The 26,502-nt window shown below is 49.0% G+C and overlaps 1 protein-coding gene across 2 annotated transcripts in view; it reads right to left on the bottom strand.

The window, feature by feature from the left end:
* Window positions 1-2,215: 2,215 nt before the first annotated feature.
* Window positions 2,216-26,502, bottom strand: part of GNG12 (G protein subunit gamma 12) — a 67,050-nt gene continuing 42,763 nt past the window's right edge. The window contains exons 1-3 of one of the 2 annotated variants that reach the window (XM_083157717.1): window positions 7,950-8,103; window positions 7,407-7,511; window positions 2,216-7,043 (exon numbers count right to left, since the gene is read on the bottom strand). In XM_083157717.1, the coding sequence (XP_083013843.1) occupies window positions 6,918-7,043; window positions 7,407-7,499 (219 nt within the window). In that variant the 5' untranslated portion in view covers window positions 7,500-7,511; window positions 7,950-8,103 and the 3' untranslated portion in view covers window positions 2,216-6,917. Of the gene's footprint in view, window positions 7,044-7,406; window positions 7,512-7,949; window positions 8,104-26,502 lie in introns of those variants that run through there. The other variant, XM_083157716.1, reaches the window with a different exon arrangement.

Raw genomic sequence — 26,502 nt, forward strand, 5'->3', positions numbered from 1 at the left:
ACCTGTCAATCATATCCCACCAGTTCTTATACTATATATTCTTTACATACACCCCATTGGCAGCAGTTGTATGTATAGAACGGTGGCGCTGAGACCGCGGATAGCGTGTAGTTCTTCCTAGTATTATCCCGATTCTGTAGTCATGTAATGTATGAGCCCAAGGGGGAAGGAGCTGCTGGGTTATGTTAGATTATGCATAATCTCCCACCATGCCCCACTCCAGCTCATGAAACCGATACCGTGTCTCTGCCAGCACTCCTTACTGTCCTGCTGCAGCATAAGAGGGACAGCGAGTGATGTCAGTACACTCCAGCAAAAAGGAGTCCAGGGTACAGTACAGGTACAGATTCTATTTCTTTATTGTATCCTAGAAAAGGATTGGTTGCTAAGGGCAACATTACCACTTTTTCTTTTTTTGCCTTGCACTCAGTGGTAAACATAGAATTTGATGGCAGATAAGAACCACTTGGCCCATCTAGTCTGCCCCTTTTTTAAACATGTTACCTCAAACCATATTTGATCCTTATTTCTTGGTCAGGATATCAATATGCCTATCCCAAGCATGTTTACATTGTACTACTGTATTTGCCTCTACCACCTCTGATGGGAGGCTATTCCACTTATCTACTACTCTTTCTGTGAGGTAATTCTTCCTCACATTTCCCCTGAATCTTCCTCCCTCTAGTTTCAGTGCATGTCCTCGTGTTCTGCTGCTCCTCTTCCTGTGAAGAATGTCTCCCACCTGGACCTTCCTCCCTCTAGTTTCAGTGCATGTCCCCGTGTTCTGCTGCTCCTCTTCCTGGGAAGAATGTCTCCCACCTGGACCTTCCTCCCTCTAGTTTCAGTGCATGTCCCCGTGTTCTGCTGCTCCTCTTCCTGGGAAGAATGTCTCCCACCTGTACCTTCCTCCCCCTAGTGTCAGTGCATGTCCTCGTGTTGTGCTGCTCCTCTTCCTGTGACTAATGTCTCCCACCTGTACCTTCCTCCCCCCAGTGTCAGTGCATGTCCTCGTGTTCTGCTGCTCCTCTTCCTGTGAGGAATGTCTCCCTCCTGTACCTTCCTCCCTCTAGTGTCAGTGCATGTCCTCGTGTTCTGCTGCTCCTCTTCCTGTGAAGAATGTTTCCCACCTGTACCTTCCTCCCTCTAGTGTCAGTGCATGTCCTCGTGTTCTGTTGCTCCTCTTCCTGTGAAGAATGTCTCCCACCTGTACCTTGTTATAGCCCTTGATATATGTGACAGTCTCTATCATGTCCCCCCTTTCCCTTCTCTGCTCTAAAGTATACATATTAAGATCTTTTAGTCTTTCCTGGTACGTTTTGTGATGTAGGCCATGCACCATTTTAGTTGCCCTTCTGTGTACAGTCTCTAATGTATTTATATCCTTCTGGAGATATGGCCTCCAGAACTGAACACAATACTCTAGGTGAGGTCGTACCAATGACCTATACAGTGGCATTATTACTTCTTTCTTTCTACTGCTGATACCTCTCCCTATGCAACCAAGCACCTGACTTGCCTTCTTCATTGCTTTGTTACATTGCCTACCTGCCTTTAATGGGGGCTGAAATCGCTGGCAATATGGTCGCTGAGCGACCATATTGCCAGTGATTGGAGTGTGCACCAGCGCTAAATCGCCAGGTGCGCACTCCCGTTTTCAGCCCCTGAATGGTCGCTGGTCGGAGGAACATGCTCCTCCGACCAGCGACATCCCCTGCCTCTTAACCCAGCAGTGTTTAAATTTTCATCTGCGACCATCTCTGGTCGCAGATGAAAACGGGACACTGAGCAATATATTGCCAGCGATCATATTGCCCCGTGTGTACGCACCTTAGGTCCCCTGAAATAGTGACACCTAGATCCCTCTCTTCCTCAGTAGTTTCCATTATAGTGCCATTTATACTATATTTAGTCTTTGGGTTTCTGAGACCCAAGTGCATGATTTAAACTGCAGTTGCCATGTTCTTGACCATTCCTCTAATCTACCTAGATCATCAATCATTTGTTTTACCCCTCCTGGTGTGTCTACCCGGTTGCATACCTTTGTGTCATCTGCAAAAAGGCACATTTTACCCTCAATTCCACACCAATAAATGATATTACATTTACTAACCTTTCTAAAACTGAAAAAAGATCAGACATAAATGTGCCATTTAGAATCTCGAGTGAAGCCAACCAAACCCAACAGAACCCAATAGAACACAACTGCACACGTGGATTTAGAAAATCACATTCAACATTTTAATAAGTTTAAAACATGGAGCAAAAAATTATTTTCAAAAAGGACAAATAGTGTTTTATGCTTAAGACGTATTACAGATATCGTCATTGCGGAACTACAAAAGGAATGTTACAAAAACTGTGACGTTCTAGGGTATACAAAGGTGCGTCTCCAATTCAGAAGAGAGATGGCTGTAGTTTGTGTACGGGATACAGACACATAGGAACATACAGGGTACAGAACGATGTCCGCGGTCTATCCTTGGCATGTACTGTGGAATCGCATAAATCAACATTCTCATGATAGAAACACTTGCAGATAGTGCGCATGTGGCGTGATCGCAGTATCGTATGGAAGGAAATAGAATGTTAGGTCATAGCACGCAACCAGCTCATTTTCCTATTCACGCACACTCACATAGAAACGATTGACGGGTGAAGAACAGCTCCTTCCCTCCCGAAAATGATAACTTGTGTAGGGTGCAACATTCTCGACCCTCCCCACTGACCGCCAGCATCTTCATTGCGGCGCGGGAGTGAGGTTGACAAGCCTACCTGCCAATGGGGTGGAAGCTTTTCATAGTAGGATGTGGTCTAACACTTGTCTGTTAACAATTGCCATTATCAGCGCACAAACGCTATACTAAGTATGTATGAAGGGTCCCCAAAAAATTGCTTTAGGGGACCTGGAATTCCTCTTCTCAGCCAAGTCTATACTGCAGCAGATTATAAATACTCAACATAGCGGACCCGAGAGCGGTATTCTGCCCTAGCAGTCACACGGTAATAAACGGAAACACGTCATCCCGGCAGATACCTTCCCAGGAACCCGAGGGCAGACAACAGACCAAAGGCTGGCTTAATACTGTGACAAATTCAACCATTTGCTTGTGTCAACATCACATCAACCAGATTGTGAACCTACCATCCAGATCCCGTGCAGCCCTGCCATTGGATATTGTGAAACAGGCTACGCCTCTGTCTCCTTGCTGACAGGAGCTGATTGGCTCCTCCCCTCCCACATAACTCCTGTGACAGAGGACATAAGAGAGATTCATTCTAACACCAGCAAACCACAGTCACCAATTGGGGCCTGCTAAGAATTTTGGACACAGCATTCCAGCCAGAAGTGAATGTTTACACAAGACTTCCACGAAGGAATCTAACTTCAGGGGTGGGCCACGCAGGCCCTGTTCTGTCACACTATAATCTGCAGGGCTGACGATACCCCCATCCTATGCCCCCCTACTCCATATATGGCTGTGTAAGGCTTAGACAGCCCAGGGTCTATTCTCCTGAAGAAGCCGCTAAAGTTTCTGCGCTTTTCTCCAAGTGGCAGACGCCCAGCCAGTCCCAGGTCACTGGGCGAGAAACTGGGTATCTGCAGCGTCGGGTGAATGCATCCGGTGACTAGTAGATAAGGACCTACAGAAAATCTAATAAATGGACTACTCCCAGTGCGGTTCCGCTACTGGACAATGACATCTGGGTAATAACCGCTACATCTCGCAGTGGCTTTACGTTTGTAAGTAACTAACCGTACTAGGGGCAATTAGAATCTCTTCGGCTGAAATTTAAGCGAGCGTTGTACTTTCTAACTCCATAAATAACAGTAAAAAGCTTTGAGAAACGTTGCACCCTGAAATCATTTTGTCTGCACAGCGGGGGCAGCCATTTTGTAGCCTGATTTAATGAGAGTATAAAATATATTAATTTGGTGATATTACCACAAGAACTTTCCGCTTGGGACAAGGGTTGTTGCCTGGCAACAGAGGGAACTAGAGGCCCCATTGCTGCCTCCATGATGTCACTAGGTCCTAAAAGAGTTTAAAAGACGGCGACGCCCCCAAAATGGCTGCCTAGTTTGCAAACACTGAATATTCATCTGGAAAACACGTCGGTAGCCATCATGAAACCACATTATTTTAATTACACATGAATTTAAATCCGTGAATACCGATTTGTAGGTAAAAATACAGAAAGAATTAGGTAACCTCTAGATGAACTACAAAGCCCAGCAGGCCCTGTAAGATATAGCAAAACAGCTGAATTTTAGCCCTCTCCAATCAGAGGAGGCTTTAAAACATACACAACACTGACCACTATGGCACATATGGAGTGTACTAATTCTTCTGGTAATATAAATGACCCCTTCCCCCCTTATATTTCCCTGCGGAAAATAAAAAGACAGTCAAATAGGAGTGTCCGATTAAAACCTCATTTTTTGTCTTTAAAACTATTTTTCTACTTAATAAAATACTTTCAACTTGGTAACCGATTAAAACACAAATATTGAGTAATAAATTCTAGAAAAAAAGAAATATATATATACTGAAGTTTCTGCTTAGGGAGTGTATACAAGTTTATGGCATTAAGTCAAAGCACCAGTTTGTTACGGTGTTCTGGATTACCGAAACGTTATCTCCAACAACACATCTCTTGGCCGATATCGGGAGCTCAGAAACACACATTGCTTTACAAAATGCGTGCGGCTAGTGACACCTTATAGGATTTACGCCACACATTTGTTTTTCTCTAATAACCACGAGAGGGACCACAAAAAAAATAAAATTGTAATTAAATACGATCAAACACATTAAACAGTCTGGAAGCTCCAGAAATACTAGGGTGACGCGCGTTTCGCCACAGGGGATACAATCTGACTGAAGTGTTGCAGGGAAATTTCTGAGTGCAAAAAGGGCCTTTGGCTTAATGGTTTAAATACTTGGCTTTAAACAGTGAGGGGATTCGGATGGCTCCAACGCCAGGTCTAGGTAGACAGTGAATAGGTCAACACAAAAAGTTCAACACATGAATATGAGGATTTTCACATTTTTTTGGGGGAAAATTTTCATGCTTTCCCATCCATGTGGACTCCGGTTGGGAACGGTGAAGTGCGCCAAGTGCAGTGGTAGGGGAGCGAGGCACCTGGCGAGGGTATGCGCTACACTAATTTGAAGTCCACATACTTGTGACGACCGTGACACCAAAAAAAAGCATGTTGATTTTTTGGCACTGTTACCTAGTGCATGTCGGCCTACTGACGGTCTACCTAGACATGGTCGGTTAGGTAGTCCCATTCAACAGTGAGCGAATGCCATGGTTAGTATGAACGAAATACAACATAGTATTAACCGTGGCACTAGAGATCAAAGATGCACAAACCGAAGCGAGACCACGAGTGAAAGGAAACGACTTTTCGTCTTCCAGCGCTGAGGCAGTAACACATAAACATACAGGTAACCAATGACAATAAGACGTGACGCTAGGGATCATCGTTAGAGATATGTCCTGTCCTATTGCATCATACCCTTTATTGGGCCTTACCATAGCTCTACAATGCTACGCTCTGGAACATACCCCTTTAGTGTGCAAATAGTAACTGCAGAATAGGAACGCAGAGAGTGCATTCTATTTCTTTGGTGCCCAAAAAAAAGTAGCTGGTCGTTCCGGACGCGGCTCATTTTACAGACAATATTACACAGAATTAGATGACATTGGCTCCTGTGGCACGTTTCAGGTCAAATGACATTAATAAATCAAGCACAAAACTTTCCTACAATGTGATGTACAAAGCAAATATGTTTAGAGATCTGGTTGGCTGATGGGAAGAAAGGGGGAGGAGCTTGTAGGGCATTCTGTAGAAGATACCCAGGACAAGTTTGGATGGTTTAATGTAACCGTTATGGAGCTACAACGGGCACCATCGATTAAGCAGCGTTGGGCTGGAGTGCAGTGTAAGGTATGGGTACCTCAATATCCAATAACATCTTCTATATCGGAGTTATATCAAAAATACTTTGAATAAACTAGGGATAATATGGCAAAGTCTAATGTATCTTGTCAGAGGATTTCATCAACTCAAAAAAACCATGTTAGCGCACAAACATGGAAGACCCACAGGAAACAAGCAAAAAGGTTTAAATTTGGAGTCCAAAGCAGCCTTAGCTAGGAGGGCATTGAGGTCTTGTAAATAATGAATTGTCCACGATAGTCCCAGACAGCAGGATTGGTGGCTTGATGGGAAAAAGCGATATAACCAGCTTATCAAATCACTAGATCTAGGTGACATCACTGAGGTACCGCCCCATAATGATGTCATCCGGGGTTACTGAATTGATAGGGTGCATCCTCGGGGGATACCGCGCCAAAGCATCTGCCTGGGCAAAGTCCACCTTAACTGCATTGCGGGTCAAACCGCATTCGGAAAGATAAAAAATGGGCAATTATATGGCAATGGACCACGTAGTTGCCCTACACTGGTCAAAGCCTCCAGCGTTACTCTGGGCAGAAGAGTGGAGGCAACTTTGGTCTTAATAAGATTTTCCAAGCAACACGTAGACTGGAGGCTGCACACAACGAGAAATATCCACAAAATAAAAATACGACCCCCACGGAAATACGGACAGAAATTTACCACCCCCCCCGATCCTCCCCTGGACATGATAACAGTTTGGTTTTAGAAAGACTGTTCCCATGAATATGAAATCTACAAAAGGAAAAAAACAATAAAAAAACAAAAACAAAAACAAACAATAGAAAACGATAAATCATTGGTATAGATTAAAGATTAAAAAGTTTTTTTTTTGTCATTTTTTGTTTTGTTTTAAATGGAAACCAGAAACCCGGCCGTACAATTTCGGTAAGGATCCGCTTGGCGCATTAAGTGAAGAGACGGTAAGAGATGTTCCGTGGTGACACTACAATATAATGCATGGCTTCTTATCCTTGAAGGGGTTTTCTGAGGTGGGAATGCCCATGAGTAACGGGTCGTTCTTGGCGTGTTCATCGCAGTAGCGCATGAGGTCGGCCGACGCTTTGGAAATCTGTAGCGGAAAGAAACATTAATACACATATGGATCACAGAACACTTCCCTCCCATACTGCTCAGTACTGATCTTATGGGTCAACATGCATTGGGTCGACCACTGAAGGTTGACCGGCCTAAGTTCGGCAATAAAAAAAAGTCAACACGTGTTTCACTAGGTTTTTTTTGTCCCGAATATCGACATAGTCCTCGAGCACACCGTCTAAGTGCACCGCGTCCAATCGCCATGCTTCGGGCACACTATTTTATTCTCCCATCACGGCATGTCGACCCAATGCTTGCGTCGACCTTAGCCACCTCTACCTATTTTAGGTGTCAACCCAACACATATCGACCTAATGACCACAACCCAATCTTATACCTTTATTCTTTCTATGGACGCCTCTACTTTCAGCTGCTGGACGGTTCTCCGCGCTTGTGCGATGTTATTCGTGCTGGTGGTTTTGGTAGACATCTTTGGTGCAGTCTGGGGACAGAAGAGGAGACACAATAGGTTAGTGAGGGTTGTGCCAGGTAATCAGGTCATTCCACAGAGCGGAGTATTAGAATGCCTGGCACATTCCCAGGCCCGGGCTGATGGGAAAACCTGCAAACGCCCGAGACAGGTATGTGATCTGCATTCCGGCTCCATGTATGTGACACACACGAGGCTCGTGTCATTTATGACAACCGACGTTGTTCCCTCAGTGAAACACTACCAATGGGTGAAAACGAGAAAGTGACAGGAGAAACATTAAGGTAGAAGCAGCCGATACCAATTATAAGAGAACTGCGACTAAACATGGAGATGTTCCCATGCTGTAAGGACAATGCTGAAGCCTTCGCAGGGAATGATCTGTACTATAGCCTGCTGCGACCCCGCAGGACCTGGTGATACGGACAAGCTGCAGACAGATAATCTGACCTGAAATAACTGTGCCGGAGCCGGCCTGGGATCCACATCCAGAGCTCCGAGCACAGGGTGCTCTGTTACAGATGCAGCATTATCCACGCCGGGGTTAACGAGCCAGGAAGTCCTCTCGTTAGGGACCCAATTAATAACCAGAAAGTTCCCATTGTCATCTGATACAAGAAACTCAGCGGCTTCCTCCTGATACACACTTGTAAGCGGAGAAGTGTAATCCGGCGACTAAAGACAACTTTGTGTGTTTGTGCACCGATGGCGCAAGCGGATTTATTTTCCTAGAACTGGAACGGAACTTGCCAAACACAGATAGCGGAGACAGAATGTGCAGCCGGAAAGTAGACGGGTTCTGCAGAGCTTCAGGATTCATCAGAAATCTAACACAAATGGTGGCAGGGAGCCAGGGGCAGGGCGACAACAAGGCCGGGATCAGAGATCGCAGGGAGCCAGGGGCAGGGCGACAACAAGGCCGGGATCAGAGATCGCAGGGATACCGGGGACAACAAGGCCGGGATCAGAGATCGCAGGGATACCGGGGACAACAAGGCCGGGATCAGAGATCACAGGGTTACCGGGGACAACAAGGCCGGGATCAGAGATCGCAGGGATACCGGGGACAACAAGGCCGGGATCAGAGATCGCAGGGATACCGGGGACAACAAGGCCGGGATCAGAGATCGCAGGGATACCGGGGACAACAAGGCCGGGATCAGAGATCGCAGGGATACCGGGGACAACAAGGCCGGGATCAGACATCGCAGGGTTACCGGGGACAACAAGGCCGGGATCAGAGATCGCAGGGCTACCGGGGACAACAAGGCCGGGATCAGAGATCGCAGGGAGACAGGGGCAGGGCGACAACAAGGCCGGGATCAGAGATCGCAGGGATCCAGGGGACAACAAGGCCGGGATCAGAGATCGCAGGGATACCGGGGACAACAAGGCCGGGATCAGAGATCGCAGGGAGACAGGGGCAGGGCGACAACAAGGCCGGGATCAGAGATCGCAGGGTTACCGGGGACAACAAGGCCGGGATCAGACATTGCAGGGAGCCAGGGGCAGGGCGACAACAAGGCCGGGATCAGAGATCGCAGGGATCCAGGGGACAACAAGGCCGGGATCAGAGATCGCAGGGATACCGGGGACAACAAGGCCGGGATCAGAGATCGCAGGGAGCCAGGGGCAGGGCGACAACAAGGCCGGGATCAGAGATCACAGGGTTACCGGGGACAACAAGGCCGGGATCAGAGATCACAGGGTTACCGGGGACAACAAGGCCGGGATCAGAGATCACAGGGTTACCGGGGACAACAAGGCCGGGATCAGACATCGCAGGGATACCGGGGACAACAAGGCCGGGATCAGAGATCACAGGGTTACCGGGGACAACAAGGCCGGGATCAGACATCGCAGGGTTACCGGGGACAACAAGGCCGGGATCAGAGATCGCATAGCACAGCACACAATCTGATCAGTCCAACCCAGCACACAATCTGATCAGTCCAACCCAGCACACAATCTGATCAGTCCAACCCAGCACACAATCTGATCAGTCCAACCCAGCACACAATCTGATCAGTCCAACCCAGCACACAATCTGATCTGTCCAACCCAGCACACAATCTGATCTGTCCAACCCAACACACAATCTGATCTGTCCAACCCAACACACAATCTGATCTGTCCAACCCAGCACACAATCTGATCAGTCCAACCCAGCACACAATCTGATCCGTCCAACCCAGCACACAATCTGATCAGTCCAACCCAGCACACAATCTGATCAGTCCAATCCAGCACACAATCTGATCAGTCCAACCAATCACACAATGTGATTGCAGCTGAGCTGCATATTGTGTTATAGGTTGTGGATTACCTCAGACAATATCTAGGTAGTCAATCAATCAACATGCACCAGGTCGGCATTAAGAAAGGGTCAACAAAAATCAAAAGATGAAATAGAAAAGGTGGACATGAATTTTTCTCATGTGCTGCTGTCGACACCTGATCACGTGGACCCCCGAATAGTGTAGCACGAGTCACGTGCCTCGCTCCGCTATGCTGGTCACTACCATTCCCCATGAAGTCCACACAGACAATAACGCAAGAAAAAGACCCCAAATAAATAAATTAAAAAGAGAGAAAAAAAAAAATTTGAAAAATTCATGTTGACCCTTACACGTGTCGACCATTGCTATGCCAACATTTTGCATGTGTTGACCTTTTGTTGATGTCGACCATTCTGCAATGTACGGTCTGTCAGCGTTAATCGACTAGGCCGCATGCGTTCTCCCATTACAAGTCGCAGCACCGGCTGCTCTGGGTACCTGGAAAGGACTGAAGCTCCCACGTCACAGGTGCGTCACTCCTGTGTATACATAGCTCTGCACACACCAGGCACAGATAAACGTGCCAGGAGTTTGGGTTCTGTGTACGTACTACATTATCAGCGTCTCCGATTACCTGGCCAGAAGGTTCTCACCATCGGATCGCCCACACCTAATACTACACTCAGTTATGTGAGACAGGCTGGGTACCTGTGCACTGTAATAGACGCCCCAACCAGCCCCCCGTACACGGCGCTTCCCAGTGACCCGTTACATGTTCTCAGCCTCTAGCACTACTGGCCGGCTGTGACTAGGCCGACATCTAGGTTGACACAAGTATAATGTTGACATGAACTTGGCCGTGTCGGCCAAGTTCATGTCAACATTATACTTGTGTCAACCTAGATGTCGGCCTAGTCACAGCCAGTCAGTAGTGCTAGATGCTGAGAACTTGTAGCACGGGGTCACTGACTTTTTAATAATTTACCAATCCAAGCGGGTGTAGTCAGATTATATTAGCGTGGCGAGGGCAGCAGGCCATTTGAGGGGGTGCGGTACAATTACACAGTGCCCGTGTCGGCATAGGTCACCATAGACACAAAAAACAAACGCATGTCGTACAGGTCAACCTTAAGCTTGCATCGACCTGGTCACTATCAACCTAGGATATGTTGACCATTCTTGGGCGTCGACCTATTATTCCAGAAACTACCTGCAGGGTTGCAATAAGCAGTTGGAACCCTGTAAATCCGAAATAGTAGTTGCAGTAGCAGAATCATCCCCATCACAGAGGGACAGTGAGGAGCCAAAAACAGCAGTAAACCCCCCCCACCCCTACCCCCATGGTACATAGTCCCCTTGCAGAGGTAGCTGTCATCAGGGGTCATGCTCAGAGAAATAAATAAATAATAAATAAATAAAAAGCTATATATAGAGGCAAGTGACCTTTGTGTTGTAGGCTCCACAGCGGGAGTGAGAAGTTCGCACTAAAGCAGTTCCGCCTGTTTACCCAGACGAGCGTCATGGCACGGCCCAGAACGCAAAGCTTCAGCTAATGCTGTGTCAACATCTCCAGTGTAACCCCAGAGCATCACACACACCAGGGACAGTGTGTGTTCTGTGCCACACCAGTGCCCGGGTAACTAGGGGGCAGCTCCGGTATAACCCCAGAGCATCACACACGCCAGGGACAGTGTGTGTTCTGTGCCACACCAGTGCCCGGGTAACTAGGGGGCAGCTCCGGTATAACCCCAGAGCATTACACACGCCAGGGACAGTGTGTGTGTGTGTGTTCTGTGCCACACCAGTGCCCGGGTAACTAGGGGGCAGCTCCGGTATAACCCCAGAGCATTACACACGCCAGGGACAGTGTGTGTTCTGTGCCACACCAGTGCCCGGGTAACTAGAGATCAACTCCGGTATAACCCCAGAGCATCACACACACCAGGAACAGTGTGTGTTCTTTGCCACACCAGTGCCCGGGTAACTAGGGGGCAGCTCCGGTATAACCCCAGAGCATCACACACACCAGGAACAGTGTGTGTTCTGTGCCACAATAGTGCCCGGGTAACTAGGGAGCAGCTCCGGTATAACCCCAGAGCATCACACACGCCAGGGACAGTGTGTGTTCTGTGCCAATATAGTGCCCGGGTAACTAGGGGGCAGCTTCGGTATAACCCCAGAGCATCACACACGCCAGGGACAGTGTGTGTTCTGTGCCACACCAGTGCCCGGGTAACTAGGGGGCAGCTCCGGTATAACCCCAGAGCATTACACACGCCAGGGACAGTGTGTGTTCTGTACCACAATAGTGCCCGGGTAACTATGGGGCAGCTCCGGTATAACCCCAGAGCATCACACACGCCAGGGACAGTATGTGTTCTGTGCCACACCAGTGCCCGGGTAACTAGGGGGCAGCTCCGGTATAACCCCAGAGCATTACACACGCCAGGGACAGTGTGTGTTCTGTGCCACACCAGTGCCCGGGTAACTAGAGATCAACTCCGGTATAACCCCAGAGCATCACACACGCCAGGGACAGTGTGTGTTCTGTGCCACAATAGTGCCCGGGTAACTAGGGGGCAAGCTCCGGTATAACCCCAGAGCATCACACACGCCAGGGACAGTGTGTGTGTGTTCTGTGCCACACCAGTGCCTGGGTAACTAGGGGGCAGCTCCGGTATAACCTAGAGCATCACACACACCAGGAACAGTGTGTGTTCTGTGCCACAATAGTGCCCGGGTAACTAGGGGGCAAGCTCCGGTATAACCCCAGAGCATCACACACGCCAGGGACAGTGTGTGTGTGTGCTCTGTGCCACACCAGTGCCCGGGTAACTAGGGGGCAGCTCCGGTATAACCCCAGAGCATCACACGCCAGGGACAGTGTGTGTTCTGTGCCACACCAGTGCCCGGGTAACTAGGGGGCAGCTCCAGTGTAACCCCAGAGCATCACACACACTAGGGACAGAGTGTGTGTGTGTTCTGTGCCACACCAGTGCCCGGGTAACTAGGGGGCAGCTCCGGTATAACCCCAGTGCATCCAATGAAAGTGTCCAAGTGCCAAGTATTATAAAGTGCAGGAGGTGTAAGTGTAAACAGCTGCTACATCCACTCCTCTGCACTTTATTATACAAGGCACCTTGGCACTGGGACACTTTCATTGGACGCACTTGCACTTTTGTACCCTGGGAGCAGACCAGAACAAGCCTACTGCGGTGGTGCCACAGACTTTCATCCATAAGCACAGCCCACCACAGTAATATTACCCCGTAATGCATACTGTACAGCAATACTGGGCATTGTGCGCTTAGCACCTATACAACCCACACGCCAGCCGCAGCAGCACCGGTGTAATGGTGGCCTGTGTGTAACCCTCATCAGTTCCGGTCACAGACTCCCACGGACACTACTGCTGGGTAATGGTATGGGAGGTTCTGGTATGTGCCTCCAGTTACAGCTCCGTGACTTTCATTACACAGGAAGGAATCCAGAGGACGTGAATGGTGGGAAAGATCTAGTCAGGTTTCAGTTTGCAGATGTAATAACTTCAGGGGAGGGGGGGGGGGGGTGTTACTGGGGATCACTGGCAGCAGAACAGGGCTTGCTGCAGGGGAAAGCCTCAGTGCTATTACAGAAACCCTATATAGGTACGACACACCGTACATAGAATAAGGCCCATAGTGTGTTTGTGTGTAGGGGGTCTTCCACCCACACAAACCGGTCTTTGAGTCTTATAACATACAATGTAACAGTATTGGGACACTTGTGTAAAGCAGACATTTATCATGTGCCTCAGTGACAAACCCCACCCGTCCTGTCCTACGGTCCTCAGAAAGGGATACCCTGTATTCTTAGTATCTGTCCAGTGAGACATTTGTAATAGGAATCCACTTTAATGGCTGCAGGGAGATGAGCGATATCTGAAACGCCCTTTCCGATCGGAATAATGAATGTAATGGTGTGTACACACTTGTACAATTTACATCTGCATACAATTTATGGTGTGTACACACTTGTACAATGTGCATGAGATTTTGACTATATAGTCAAAATCTCATCGGAATCTCATGCAGATCGCACAGGTTTTAACCCTTGCGTTCCCGATGCGCGCTCCCATATCGCAGCCAGAAAGTCTTGGCTGCATAGACTATATAGTGCAGATCTGCACTATATAGTCTATATTGTATGCAGATAGTCTAAATTGTCATATAGTCTAAATTGTACAAGTGTGTACACACCATAGAAGCCTCACAAGTCCCCAGACGCTTGTATTCACGTAGTGCACTGAAATATTCTGCATCGTTACATTCAACCTGTACAAATGGTCTGAAAAAAAGGAACAAGTTGAAGACATAACTGACAGAACTAAGCTTTGATGTTTGAGCTTTTTGACCATCCCACTACGAGTAGTACTAGTGCCGCCCATACACGTTGCGATTCCCGGCAATGCGATGTGTGCTGCACATACTTTTTGTACTTGCTTTTCATCACATCGCATCATATTGCATGCACAAGGCATGCAATGCGATGTGATGGATGCTATTTAAGCCCACAACGCACGCCGGGATCACAGCGTGTATGGGCAGCTTAGCAACTGGGGGCGATTTCCTCTTAGAACCCCTTATCCAGGAGGTTCCCAACCTTACTAAGGGTGCTGGATGACCGCCCGCCGGTCACCATACCGACTGTTAAATGCCCGAAAGTCAGGATCCTGACTACAGATCTCTTTTTAAAGGGTCACTAGGAGTTAATTAAAACTAGATTATAAATGCCTCCTGCCATTCTGAGGTTTACATGTAAACTGTTCCGCACCTTGATTGAAAATACCAGGCATTATATTTACGTTTGCGGTGCCAGATGTACCAGCCAATGCCATGTTTGCAGGTGGAAGGTAAATCTACAGTTACCATACTAAGCAGCTACATACAGCTTCATCACTACATCGGTGACCGGAAAATGCCGGGAAACCAGAATAAAGAACCGAAATAGGCAGAGAAAGCGCCTGGCAATATTCATGAGTCAGGGTGAGTAACACTTCGCATAATCCACCTTTTTTTTATCTCTTCCAATTACACAATTAATAATTCAGCACCTGGCACCGTGCCCACTGTGCCAAAGACTTCCAACGCCGACACTGATTCCAGGGTGAGACTTCAGCGGAACCGTTAGGGCTGAAAGCAGCTAAAAAACACAGAACTCTCTCTCTCGCACGTTTCCTGTTGTGCAATTACTGAAATGAGCTGCAGCCCGGGATAAGTAACAGGAGTCTGGAAATGTCAGGAAGTGGAACGGGCAGTCGGCCAAGCGTGTTCAAGGAGACCAGAACCCGCATGGCTACAGAATGCTCTGTGTCAGTAACAAAAGGTTAGGGAGCCACGGGGGCATCACCGGCAACGTGATTCTCTACCAGTGGGATACGGTGGACGTTGAGGAGGTGGAAGGATCAGAAAGTCGACACAAGCATTAGATTGACAAGAAGAAGGTTGGCAGTCAAAACGCAGACCTGACAGGTATTTTATCCCCTACGTGGTGTCTGAAGCATGGCGAGTGCAGCGACCCTGTGACCCATAGCAGTGGCTGCGGGTGCAACAATGGCAATCAATAGGCGCACAACATGTACCAGGCCGGACAGTGGTGGAATAGGAATTCCATGTGGGGAATTGCACCCAGGTCTGTGCTGACACAGCGATATAAATCAAATATCTACAGCTCCCCCCCCCTCCAGAGACTGGCAGGGGAAATTCCCAGTTGGCCCCACCGCTTCCTTTAAGGCCCCCATACATTATTCCGACTTGTCCTAGGGACAAGTCGGACCCCTGCAGCTCCCCGGGAGGCACTTGATGTGCCAAGTTTTGCATATGATAAATCACATGGATTTATCATATGCAGTCCCCGGGGAGCTGCAGGAGGGAGCCGTAAAGGGGACGTCAGTGGGCGGGGGATGCCAACTAATAGAGACCTCTCTAAGCCAATCGCTGATCTCAGTGGCTTGCTAATCATCTGTATGGGCGTTTTTTTTTTTCAAGTTCTCTGCTCCTCCCGCCGCTGCCCGGCAGCCAGCGTCTTCTACTGCCTGGCGCCCTGCTCCCACTGGCACTTCTGTGCGCAACAGCTTCCTCGCCTTCAAGTGCGATATGGGCCGATTTCACAGCCCGATTCAGCCGAATCGGGTGAAATCGTTCCCAAATCGCATAGTGTATGGGGGCCTTTAATATCAGGTTCAGACTGATATATTCTTATTCAGCCCACACAAGCACCGATCCCGACGTGCGTTGTGGGCTTAACTAGCACACATAGCATCGCATCGTATGCCTTGTGCATACGATGCGATGCTGTGCTAGAAAAAGCTAGTACAAAAAGTATGTGCAGCACATACTTTTTGTACTGTGCAATGAGGTGCCGTGGGAGCGCGCACCCCATCGTACAGCATCGCACCGCCCGCATCGGTGCGTGTGTGGGCACCTTTACTATATTGTCAGTTACAGGGTCATGGCGCCTGTGTAATGCTGTGTACACACTGTGAGATTCCCTTGCTATTCGACTTAAGATTCGAGTGCTGCACAATCTTTGCTATCTCTGTACTTTTTACATACAAAATTCATACAATCTGCATTAGATTTGCACTTTATAGTCATTGCTGCTGTCTATGTGGGTTTCGATTTGTGCTGTCACTGGAGCGCGTATCGGGATCGCAAGGTAAAAACCTGTGCGATCTCTATACGATTATGACTATATAGTCAACATCTAATGTCAAATCTCACTGTGTGTACACAGCATAAGCCTTTGTGGGGACTAGCCACACCCCCTGTTGTAACTGGCCACACCCCTTAAGCATGGGCCCCTAATGCTTTAGTTCAATGCTGCCCTCCAACTAAACCCAACCATGCTGCCTGCCCATCCATCATCTGAACCTACTATCCGGGCCCCTAAATGACCCTGTGCCACCTGATCGTACACTACCCAGTGGTGCCTGCACACATAACTGTTACCTATAACACACATCAGAAGCCCCACAGTCGCTGTGCTACAGCAGGGCAGCCACTGGCAGACAGAAGGGATTACAACACGTTTCAGTAACAAGACACTGTTACTACCCGGTGTGATCTCTGCACTAGAGCGTTCTCTTGCCTGTGGTTTCATCATCCCAGCAGCCCCTGGCCCGCCTCAATCTCCAAGACCTCTGTACAGAGGTTGGGACACACCTCCCTTCCCAGCAGCCAATGGCCCACCTCCATCACCTCTGTACAGAGGTTGGGACACTCCTCCCTTCTCAGCAGCCAATGGCCCACCTCCATCACCTCTGTACAGAGGCTGGGACACTCCTCCCTTCCCAGCTCACAAATCAGAGACCACGGACCCCAATGCTGCTTTCATCACAGCACCTTACCCAGAAGCCCGAGACCCTCATATATGGCTTCCATCTACTTCCCTCAGAAGCTCTGTATGTGGATTGTAAGCTCTGCTGCCAACCTCTGGCAGGTCCTGGAGCCCACCCAATGAGTCCGATTCAGACCTGCTCGCTAGGCTGCGTATATTCGCTGCAGGTAAACGCCGCCCTGCTGAAGGAATCCCTGCGCTACCATGGGAACAGGTGTGTACACTTATACATCTGCTCGCACGGAGAGAAAAAAAAAAAAAAAAACATTCGATGGTCTCTCACCATCAAATGATTTTTCCACCCTTCGGCATGAAAAGTCTATACATACTTTTCAGATGGCTGCATTCCGCCGAATTGGGGGGCGGGTGTTGACGTCATGTGATGTCAGCTGCCCGAGCCGGAATTGGACACGCCCAGTGATTCTATGGGTGCACCAACAAAAAATTCTGCATGGTCCCCTGCAAGTGGCTTGTACATGAGCATCTATGTGCCCAGACCCCCACCATTGGGAACGGTGTCATTACGGGGAACTTCCCAATACTGAAGGCGTCTGCTGAATGCCGATGGTACAGAATAACTGAGACGGCCAAGCTGACAGCGTTCTACCCACCTGCGTCCCTGCCAGTGAAAGTCCCTCTGCGCGATCACTTCCCCTGTACCCACCCTCAGCAGACTGGAGGGACAGCAGCCGGATACCAAGTGCGATAGAATGGTGAGAAAACTCCGCTGCACAGAATCAGATTTTATAATTAACATGTGAATCACTTTGTCTGATCTGAACAGAAGTCTCCTATTATCTCAGGGAGAAAGGGAGGAAGCCGCGTTCCAGCCCCGTGAAGCCCATGTGCTTCCTTCTATGGACGCGGTCACACTCAGCGGCTGGGCCAGATGTGCCGGTTCCCAGTGTCCTGCGTGTGCCATTGTTTCACTGAGGCCTATACCGAATGCTGGGGATTCGCAGGGTCATTGTTATAAAGGTCTGGCAGGGCAGAAGTGTGCGACCAGTGGGTCACCTCAAGCAGGGCTCCCATAGCAACACCCCCCTCTCCTAGGACCTGGGCTCCCAAAGCCGACAAGGGGGTTACCAATATAAACAGGGGTTCTAAAGGGAGGGTCAATTAACCACTGAGGGAGCCCTGGAGTGGCAGTCTCGCCACCCAATCGGCTTCTGTCTTTTTTTTTTTTTTTAAACACAGCCTATACCAGGGAGCGGATTGGCTGATACTTTATCGCTCTCCAGTTTTTCACTCTCCAAGTCTTAGTACATCCCCCCTAAATATGTCCCATCCAGCGCACTGTCCATACATGACTATGAGTGGGACCTGCCACACCGACTGCTCTGTCACAGACAGAAACAGTCGCAGCACAACAGAAGGATTGTGGTATCATCCGATTAGTCCATGTAATGTGGGGATTGTTAGTTGCAGCGGGCCACGGCCGCTACCTGCTCGGATGACATTGCAGGTAAATAGGTTATACAACATGACCTAGAAAACTACTGACCTACTCCGGCAGGAACATCCTGCATCCAACCCTGCAGCCTGTGTAACTCATTTACCGCACATTAACCCATTCATAACCAGAGGCAGCCTGGGGCTATAGGAAGGAGCCTGTTCAACGGCCGCACGCTACAACCAGATAAAGAGGGAAGATAAGACAGCGCCAGTTCTAGAGAAAGCAGATTATCTGGGGGTAACAGACACCCTGACGGATGGATGAGGGAAGAGGTTACAGAGCAGGGCCTGGTAAACATATATGCCCAGATTTACAGCCAGCAATGCCCTGGAAGAGGAGGACAGGGACCGGATTTTGTGTCAATATTGACATGCCGGCCCCCCCCCCCAAAAAAAAAACTAGTGTCGTGCTTGGCACCTTATGCTTCAGCCTCACTTTACCGTTCCCAATAAAAATCCACAAGGATGTTAACAGTATAAAAAAAGTAAAAAACAAACAAACAAAAAAAAAAAAACACATAACAAACCCATGTCAACCCTTTTTCATGTCAACCTTTTGCCAATGGCCACCAAGACCCTGTACACCTATGAACTCCCCTCTATGGGATAAGATCTGGATGATACGTTGTCAATTAGTCGAAATGCACACTTTTACCAACCACGTGGACTACAAAAAGGAACGGTAAAGTGTGCTGAGCGCCTGGCCCAAAGCAGGACAAGTGAGGTCAACAATAAAAACTTGTGTCGGCATTTTCTTGTCGGCCTAGGTGTCGACCTTATGATCCATACCCAGATGGGATCAGCAGCAGGCAGAAAGCGGCCCGGCCGACGTCCCAGTTTCCCGGCCTGAGTATGGAGGTGCATCTGGGCCCCTGCACGGACAATAAGCCCAGAACCTGTGAGGCGTTGCTAATGGGATCAGCATTCGTTAGGAGTGGATTGTGGAGGGTGCGGAATTCGTTGAAAAGCTTTTGTTTGTAAAACACCCCATACTGTTCTCATTTAACGAGCACATATTGTGCAAACAGAGGGGAGGACAGATACAACATCCCAGGGCCTGATAGAACCAGACTGATCAGAGCGTCCTACACAGGACAGTCTGACAACTCTCCGTGATCCCCCGGGAGGATACACGAGATCGCAGTGCACCGCCCCGGCTGTTTATGGTGTGTGCACCTGGAACCTGCCGGTTACGCAGCCGGTCCTGATTACAGTCAATAACTACACGCCCCAACAGAAACACACATGTGTATAAGACATCCAAACCCCCAGCAGCTGCAGCACAATATACAGGAGAAATGTGACTACCTGTATATATGGGGGACAATACCGCGGAACCTTAATATCATTCCAGTAGATTTGATTGCACAATGCCTGGAAGAGTAACAGATTCCAAAAAGACCTTTAAATGCTGATCTAGCACCTGGGACACCGTAACCTGTGCTCGGTGAGACTCAATGAACAAACAGCAGGCCTTCATGCAGGAAGAACCCGCGGGCACAGCTGGGTGTAAGGCAGTAGAGTGCCACCAGGCAAGGCAACATGTTAGTTATAGGTGGCACATTTGAATTGTGCACCTGTGGGTTCTAGAATAGACACTGGCTACTCCACACATGGGGGGTTATTCTAGTCCATTCTTTCTGACAAAATCCTTCTTAGATGGACAAAACCATGTGCACTGCGGGTGGGGCAGATGTAACTTGTGCAGAGAGAATTAGATTTGGGTGGGGTTTTTCTTATAGTGAGATCTATATTGCAGTGTAAAATCATGCAGTCAGTATTTTCCCTGCACAGAAACAAAATAACTCACCCAAATCTAATTCTCTCTGCACATGTTACATCTGCCCCCCTGCAGTGCACATGGTTTTGTCCATCTAAGAAGGATTTTGTCAGAAAGAATGAACTAGAATAAACCCCATGGTGATAAAGATGCCGGTGTGGAACATCACAAAACACAACCCCAGTGGTGAACCATCTTTCAGCCCAAACCACTGGTAATCCTGAACGAGCTGCCCCAGTCTGTCACCACGGACCCATTGCTTGGTTCTGCCTGGTCTCACCATACAGAGAACATTAGTATAGAGCAGACTGGCACCTGCAAAACCCATTCCGCCATGATCACGAGATTGGAAAGTCCATGCAGGGCAATACAGACGATGCCATAAAGTGACCACCAATATACAGGTATGGTACAGGGGTACTCCTGTGTGACCACAAGCCGGCATTTACAATTAGACAATAAGGTGTAAACTGGTTATAGGCAGTCAGGCGGCCCGCTGCATGGGGCGCAAACTGGTCTGCATACAGCGGATAGGAATTTGCACCGTTTCGGGTCTGTCCCTTGGCTGGATCTACCTTTCATTCTGGGGCGGAATCTGGATCGGCCTGTCCAATGGGATTGGCTCTAAGCCGCGGTACTGGGAAGCCAGAGCATCTCTAGCATCTGGCATGGAGCTGGTGCAAATATGGATTAGGACTGGTGTAAAATCCGTGGGCGGCTCTGGTTCCCGGACCTCGTGTATTAGCTGATGGAACCTCGTAGTAGCAGTAGGTAGTAAATCAGGCTCCTGCTGCCATCGGCAGGTCCACACACTGTCCCACGGGTGGACAATCACTAGTGTTATCTATTTATACAAGGAGATAAATCCTTCCCATCTACAATGAATACAGAAAGGGAACCGGCCTCCGGTAATTGGAGCAGAGGGTTACTGGTCTGTTCTGTAAAGCGGAGGTGATTATTTGGTTTCAGTCACCAGGTCTGGGTGTCACACTACATTGTGTTACGATAGTGCAGAATGTACACCCTATCCTATCTCTGCCGCCAGCACACCCTGGATTTATGTCCACAATCAGGGGACAACGCGCTACTCGACCACCTGCTGGGATAATTAAATGTCTAAGTACCCTTTTACTGGGCCAGTAACTGGGGCGAAGGGAACATCAAGAGCTGAACACAGTCAGATAAGACTCAATTAGCACATGGATGCTAGACGGGGGTCAGAGGAGACCCATCCTGGGACAAAGGCTGCAGACAGAAGGTTCGTTAGTGTGTCTCAGGGACTTTTGATGCTTAACCCTCCACGTGAGCCATGGGAGGGTAAATGCTACAGTAATTGGGGGTCCATTTGATCAGGTATCAACATTGGCACCCCAAAAACCTGAACCTTGTCTATAAAAAGTGGACCTTTTAAAGGTGTTGGTCTTGTGCATGTCGACATACTGACCTAGACACAGTCACATGACCCGCACCCTGGGAGCGTGTAAGCCAGCCTCCTCCCTCATCACGTCTGACAGCGGCTAGGATTACAGGCCAGTGCTGTAACTGACACTATACAGTATGTAATACACTCTCCCCCATCGTGGCCCACACAGAATACATGGTCAGTAACAGACCACGGGACGCTGCAGCACGTGCACATTCTGGGTCTGATGACATGGGCTAGGTCGACAGGCAAAAGGTCGACATGGGGTTTTTCAATTTTTATCCAGAGTGTCAACACAGTCAACATGTACACACAAAAAAAAAAAAAAAGTGCACCGCTGCGCTTGGCACTCTATTTTATTCTCCCACCATGCCCTAGTGCAGTGACGGCTAACTGACACTCCAGCTGTTCTCGAACTACACATCCCAGCATGCCCTGCATCAGTTTCAGCATGGCCAAATACTAAATTGCATTAGGCTGAGTGTGTAGACCCAACACTGTGACCCCATATAATACCGAGACCCCACATAATACCGCACCTCTGCACCTTACGGGGCGGAACGGATTTCACTGAATTGTACCCGTTCAGTGGACAAACTGTGCCGTCTGCGTAGATGTCTGTGTGTGTTGGGTCGGTCCCAATGTTACCTGAGGCCACGCCTGCACCCCAGGTGCCTACTACCTGCATGTGTTCCCGTCACCTCCGATAAGGAGGCCAAAACACTCAACCCTTTCAGTGCTGGGACACCTGAAAACGCAGCCGACTGGTAGAATGCCAGGGTGCCGCGGTGTAAGAGGAACGTCATGGAGGCGGATTAGTAAATCTGATAAGGTGGGAAATAAAAGTGTTAAAGGTTCGCCTTCCTTGTGAACCTGGAGGCGGCAGAGACCAGGATGTTGGTCTATGCAAATCAGAAGTGATAACATTCCAGCTGTAGTACAGGATCCGCCAGGTTCTCACTTCCTAGTAACTGGCTGATACTGTCCTGGGGGGATGCGACACAGAGGCTGCCTGTTATCTCACGCACAGTGGCCCTTATTCTGGTTGTGAGTCCACCAAGAGCCACTCGCACACAGTGGCTGCACATGTGTATAAAAAGCTATGCACAGTTACAAACGGTCCCCCGTGCAAACGCGCAGCTAGACCGATTGAACCAGAATAACCCCAGTAACAAAACCTTAACAAGGTCAAAAGGGATGCAGAACCCGTACATTTTACGGTCACGTAATGCGATGTAAATCATCACAGCTCCGCCAAATCACACATGCGCCGTGCATGGCGAAAGGCATGCACCAACCGCCACGCTCGTGCACCTAACTTGCGAATACGACTTGCTCTGTCAAACAATATTTTGAACAGAGACGAAAACTTCCCAGAAGCCTCTTACTACGGCTGTCAGGGCCGTTTCCCAACGTATTGTGGCACAGCAAGGGACAGGCTTCCGAGGATCTCCAGGACACACAAGGAGCGGATTGGCTGGTAGTTTCTCTCTCTCCCCATTATCACTTTTTGAAGCTTAGTACATCTGGCCCGGAGCAGAGAGTTACCATACTGCGCCTCCGCGTACATGATGAAACCCTGTCGCCAGCAGCCCGGCCTCCGATGGAATGCAAACAGTTCGCTTGTCCCAAGTCTATAAATAGCCGTACAGCTTGCGGTGGCTCCTGTATAGGACGGTGCTGTGCTGCAGGAGGGAGGGAGGGAGAGAGCAGCCAGTTCGGCAACTATCAGACCAGAGGCCGCTGGGTTTATTGTGTGGAAACGTCTCACTCAGAGTTCCCAGGGGATCTTATGTAATGCAGCCGGCCATGCTGAGAAAGGGGACGCTGGGGGGGTATCTATAGTGATGGACTTCCCAAATGTTGCTCAAGTTCTAGTAGGAGGACTGGAAAAGTAGAATAATGGACACCAAAATAAATACTTATACAGTATATAATGGTGACCCAATTTAGGTTGACATACATTGGGTCGACCACTGAAGGTAGACAGGGCTTATATCGGAACATTAAATAGGTTGACATGGCCAAGGTCCACAGGGATGAAAGGTCAACAAGCATTAGCTAGACAATGGCACGGTTGACATTTTTGTCCCGAATGTGCACTGTCAACGTGTAGCTCACCGTGCGTCGGGCACCATTTAATTCTCTCATCACCCCGTAGCGGACAGTAGGGCAGGAAATGCCGCCTGTCGGCACATGTCGACAAAAAAAAAAAGGGGGGGGGGGGGAACTCATGTCAAACTTTTGATTGTCGACCTTCAGTGGTAGACCCAATACGTTTCTACCTAAATAGGGTCCGTATCCCAACTAAGGTCCCTGGGGCAACTAAACCTCAAAATTTCAGAATATCTATAGTTCATCCCGAAAACCTGTAGGGGGTCACACTTCCTGCTGCTGTCTATGGACAGGTTTAGTCAGCGACTAAACAGCGCACAGAAGGCTTGGGATGGATAGGGAAGCGCACAAGGAGCCACTGACACAGAGGAGGCATGAGGCACAAAGTGCTAGGTAATAACTAGCCCCCACTTATTTGGGGAGGAGGCAGACTCACTATCCCTCAGTAGTGGGTAACAGAGGGTATTGGGTGCACTGTAGATACTGTTTCAGGACAAGGTTTATAACCGGGGTGGAGGTTACGGTGGGAGCAGAGGTCAGGGGGTCACGCACCCCCAGAGTGCCTCAGTGCAGCTACACAAACACACTGGAGGTTACACGCTATAGCGGGGAGCTGGAGGTGTCACACCAACCCTCCCGTCCTAAAGCAAACAGCACATAGAATGTGACACTTCCCGGGAGCCGTGTAAGGTCCTGCTCTCAGGAATACTGTGAGGGACAGGTCAGAGGTCGTCTGCCACTTCCTTGGTGTCCTGGCAACGACCAATGAGGGAACGGACACCAGGCTCCATGCATAGTAGGAAGGCGAGGCCCAGCCCTCCATCATGCATGGTTGCGGCCTGCTAATACTGGGTACTGCCAATGTACAGCTCATTATGGATCCGATTCTACGGCCATTCTTACGCTAATGTTCACAAAACTGATGCCCCCTTGCGGCATCCAGATAGCACATCCCCCATATAGATGCCCCTTCCGTTGCACCACTGATATTCGCACCAGCCCTATTGGCAGATGCAATTTCTACATCCGAGCATGGAATCCTGTGTCAGCGGTTTAGTGACTTGACACCACAACACGCCCCCCGCCCCCGGTGACCACCCAGGAACCGCTGCTACAGTCCCTTAGCTCGAATCCACACTACATCCCTCAGCTGCAGCAATCCGAACACATGCGCAGAATTACAACACCGGCCAGCTGCAGGCGGCATTGACACCGCGCGATCCTCTGAATGAGCCCTTATGTTTCTCTGTGCTACATTTTGGGAAGAACCAACAGCCCACAAGCTGGGGTTAGGTACCGGAAGCCAATCACAGACTGCCCACGGGGGGGCTAAAAGGTTCCCATTGGTGGGAAGGCTACAGCTACAGGGCCTCTTCTGGATTGTGGCTACAGTAGGCGAACGCAGACTGAAATAATGGGAATTTCTTTGTTTTCTTAGCACTAAATAAAATAAATAATTTTTGAACAATTTAAAACTAAATCCCGTACAAGACAATTCCAAACAGCAATGGTTCATTGACTTGGCCACAGGTACGTCTGTCACCCTACACAGTGTGGGTGGTTGGATGGGAAAAGCAGAGGCTACAGAACATCGATACCTTAAGATAACGGATTTTATATACTGTATGGTATCCGGTATCTGAGTCGACAATGTCTAGATCGACCACTATTAGTCTACAGTGACTAAGTCGACACCTAAGAATGGTCGACAATACTGACTTGGTTCATACTTTACTATCCAAGTGGGCATAGAGTTAGATTAGAACAGTGTGTCCTGACACATGGATCTGATCAGCAAGCAAAAAATCCCGCTCACTCAGGGAGGGATATTAAGATCCGGGTGGTGAGATTATTATTACTACCGTTCATTTATATGGCGCCACAAGGGTTCCATAGCGCCTGCCAATACACATGAGCAAAACAAGAAAAATAGTGATTTACAGCACAAATACAGATGAGAACAAGTACGTGGTAAATAAAAGACTGTTGCTGCAGCGGACACTGGCGCTATTATAACAGTGGCAGAGATATATTCTGGGGTGAGACAGCTGGGATAACACCACGCCATCATCAGACTGCACACGCAGTACCGTACGGTCTCCGTCACCCGTCCTGACCCATACGTGCTCTACAAGGAGAAGCTTTGCTGGAATCACTAAGACTCTTCTCCTCATGTATTACAGTCCAGCTGCGTCATCAGTCTCTGGGTATCACACACAGTTACAGAGAAATGCTGGTTACTGATGAGATCCTCTGTCTGCAGGGTCACGCGAGCCATTATATATACTGACGGCTTATTACGCTTCCCTGGCAAGCTGCACTTTCCCACAGAGCGCTGGGGCCATGTGAATGTGATTTCCTCACTGTGTGCGCAGGGGAGAGATGGCTGCTGGGACGTCAGTGTAGACACTGCTTACATGCATGGGGAGTGAGATTGGAACAAACAGAGAGCTGTACCTAGTAACGACAGACCAGCTGTGGAACTCGCCCCTTATCTAGCTCTCGCCCTACGGTCTTATCTGGACAGCGCTGCGTGTGACACGTGATCACTAACCACATTTGTTTCTGCGTGGT

Source organism: Crinia signifera, chromosome 8, assembly GCF_055691185.1.
Source record: "Crinia signifera chromosome 8, ASM5569118v1, whole genome shotgun sequence".
NCBI classification, from domain to species: Eukaryota; Metazoa; Chordata; class Amphibia; order Anura; family Myobatrachidae; genus Crinia; species Crinia signifera.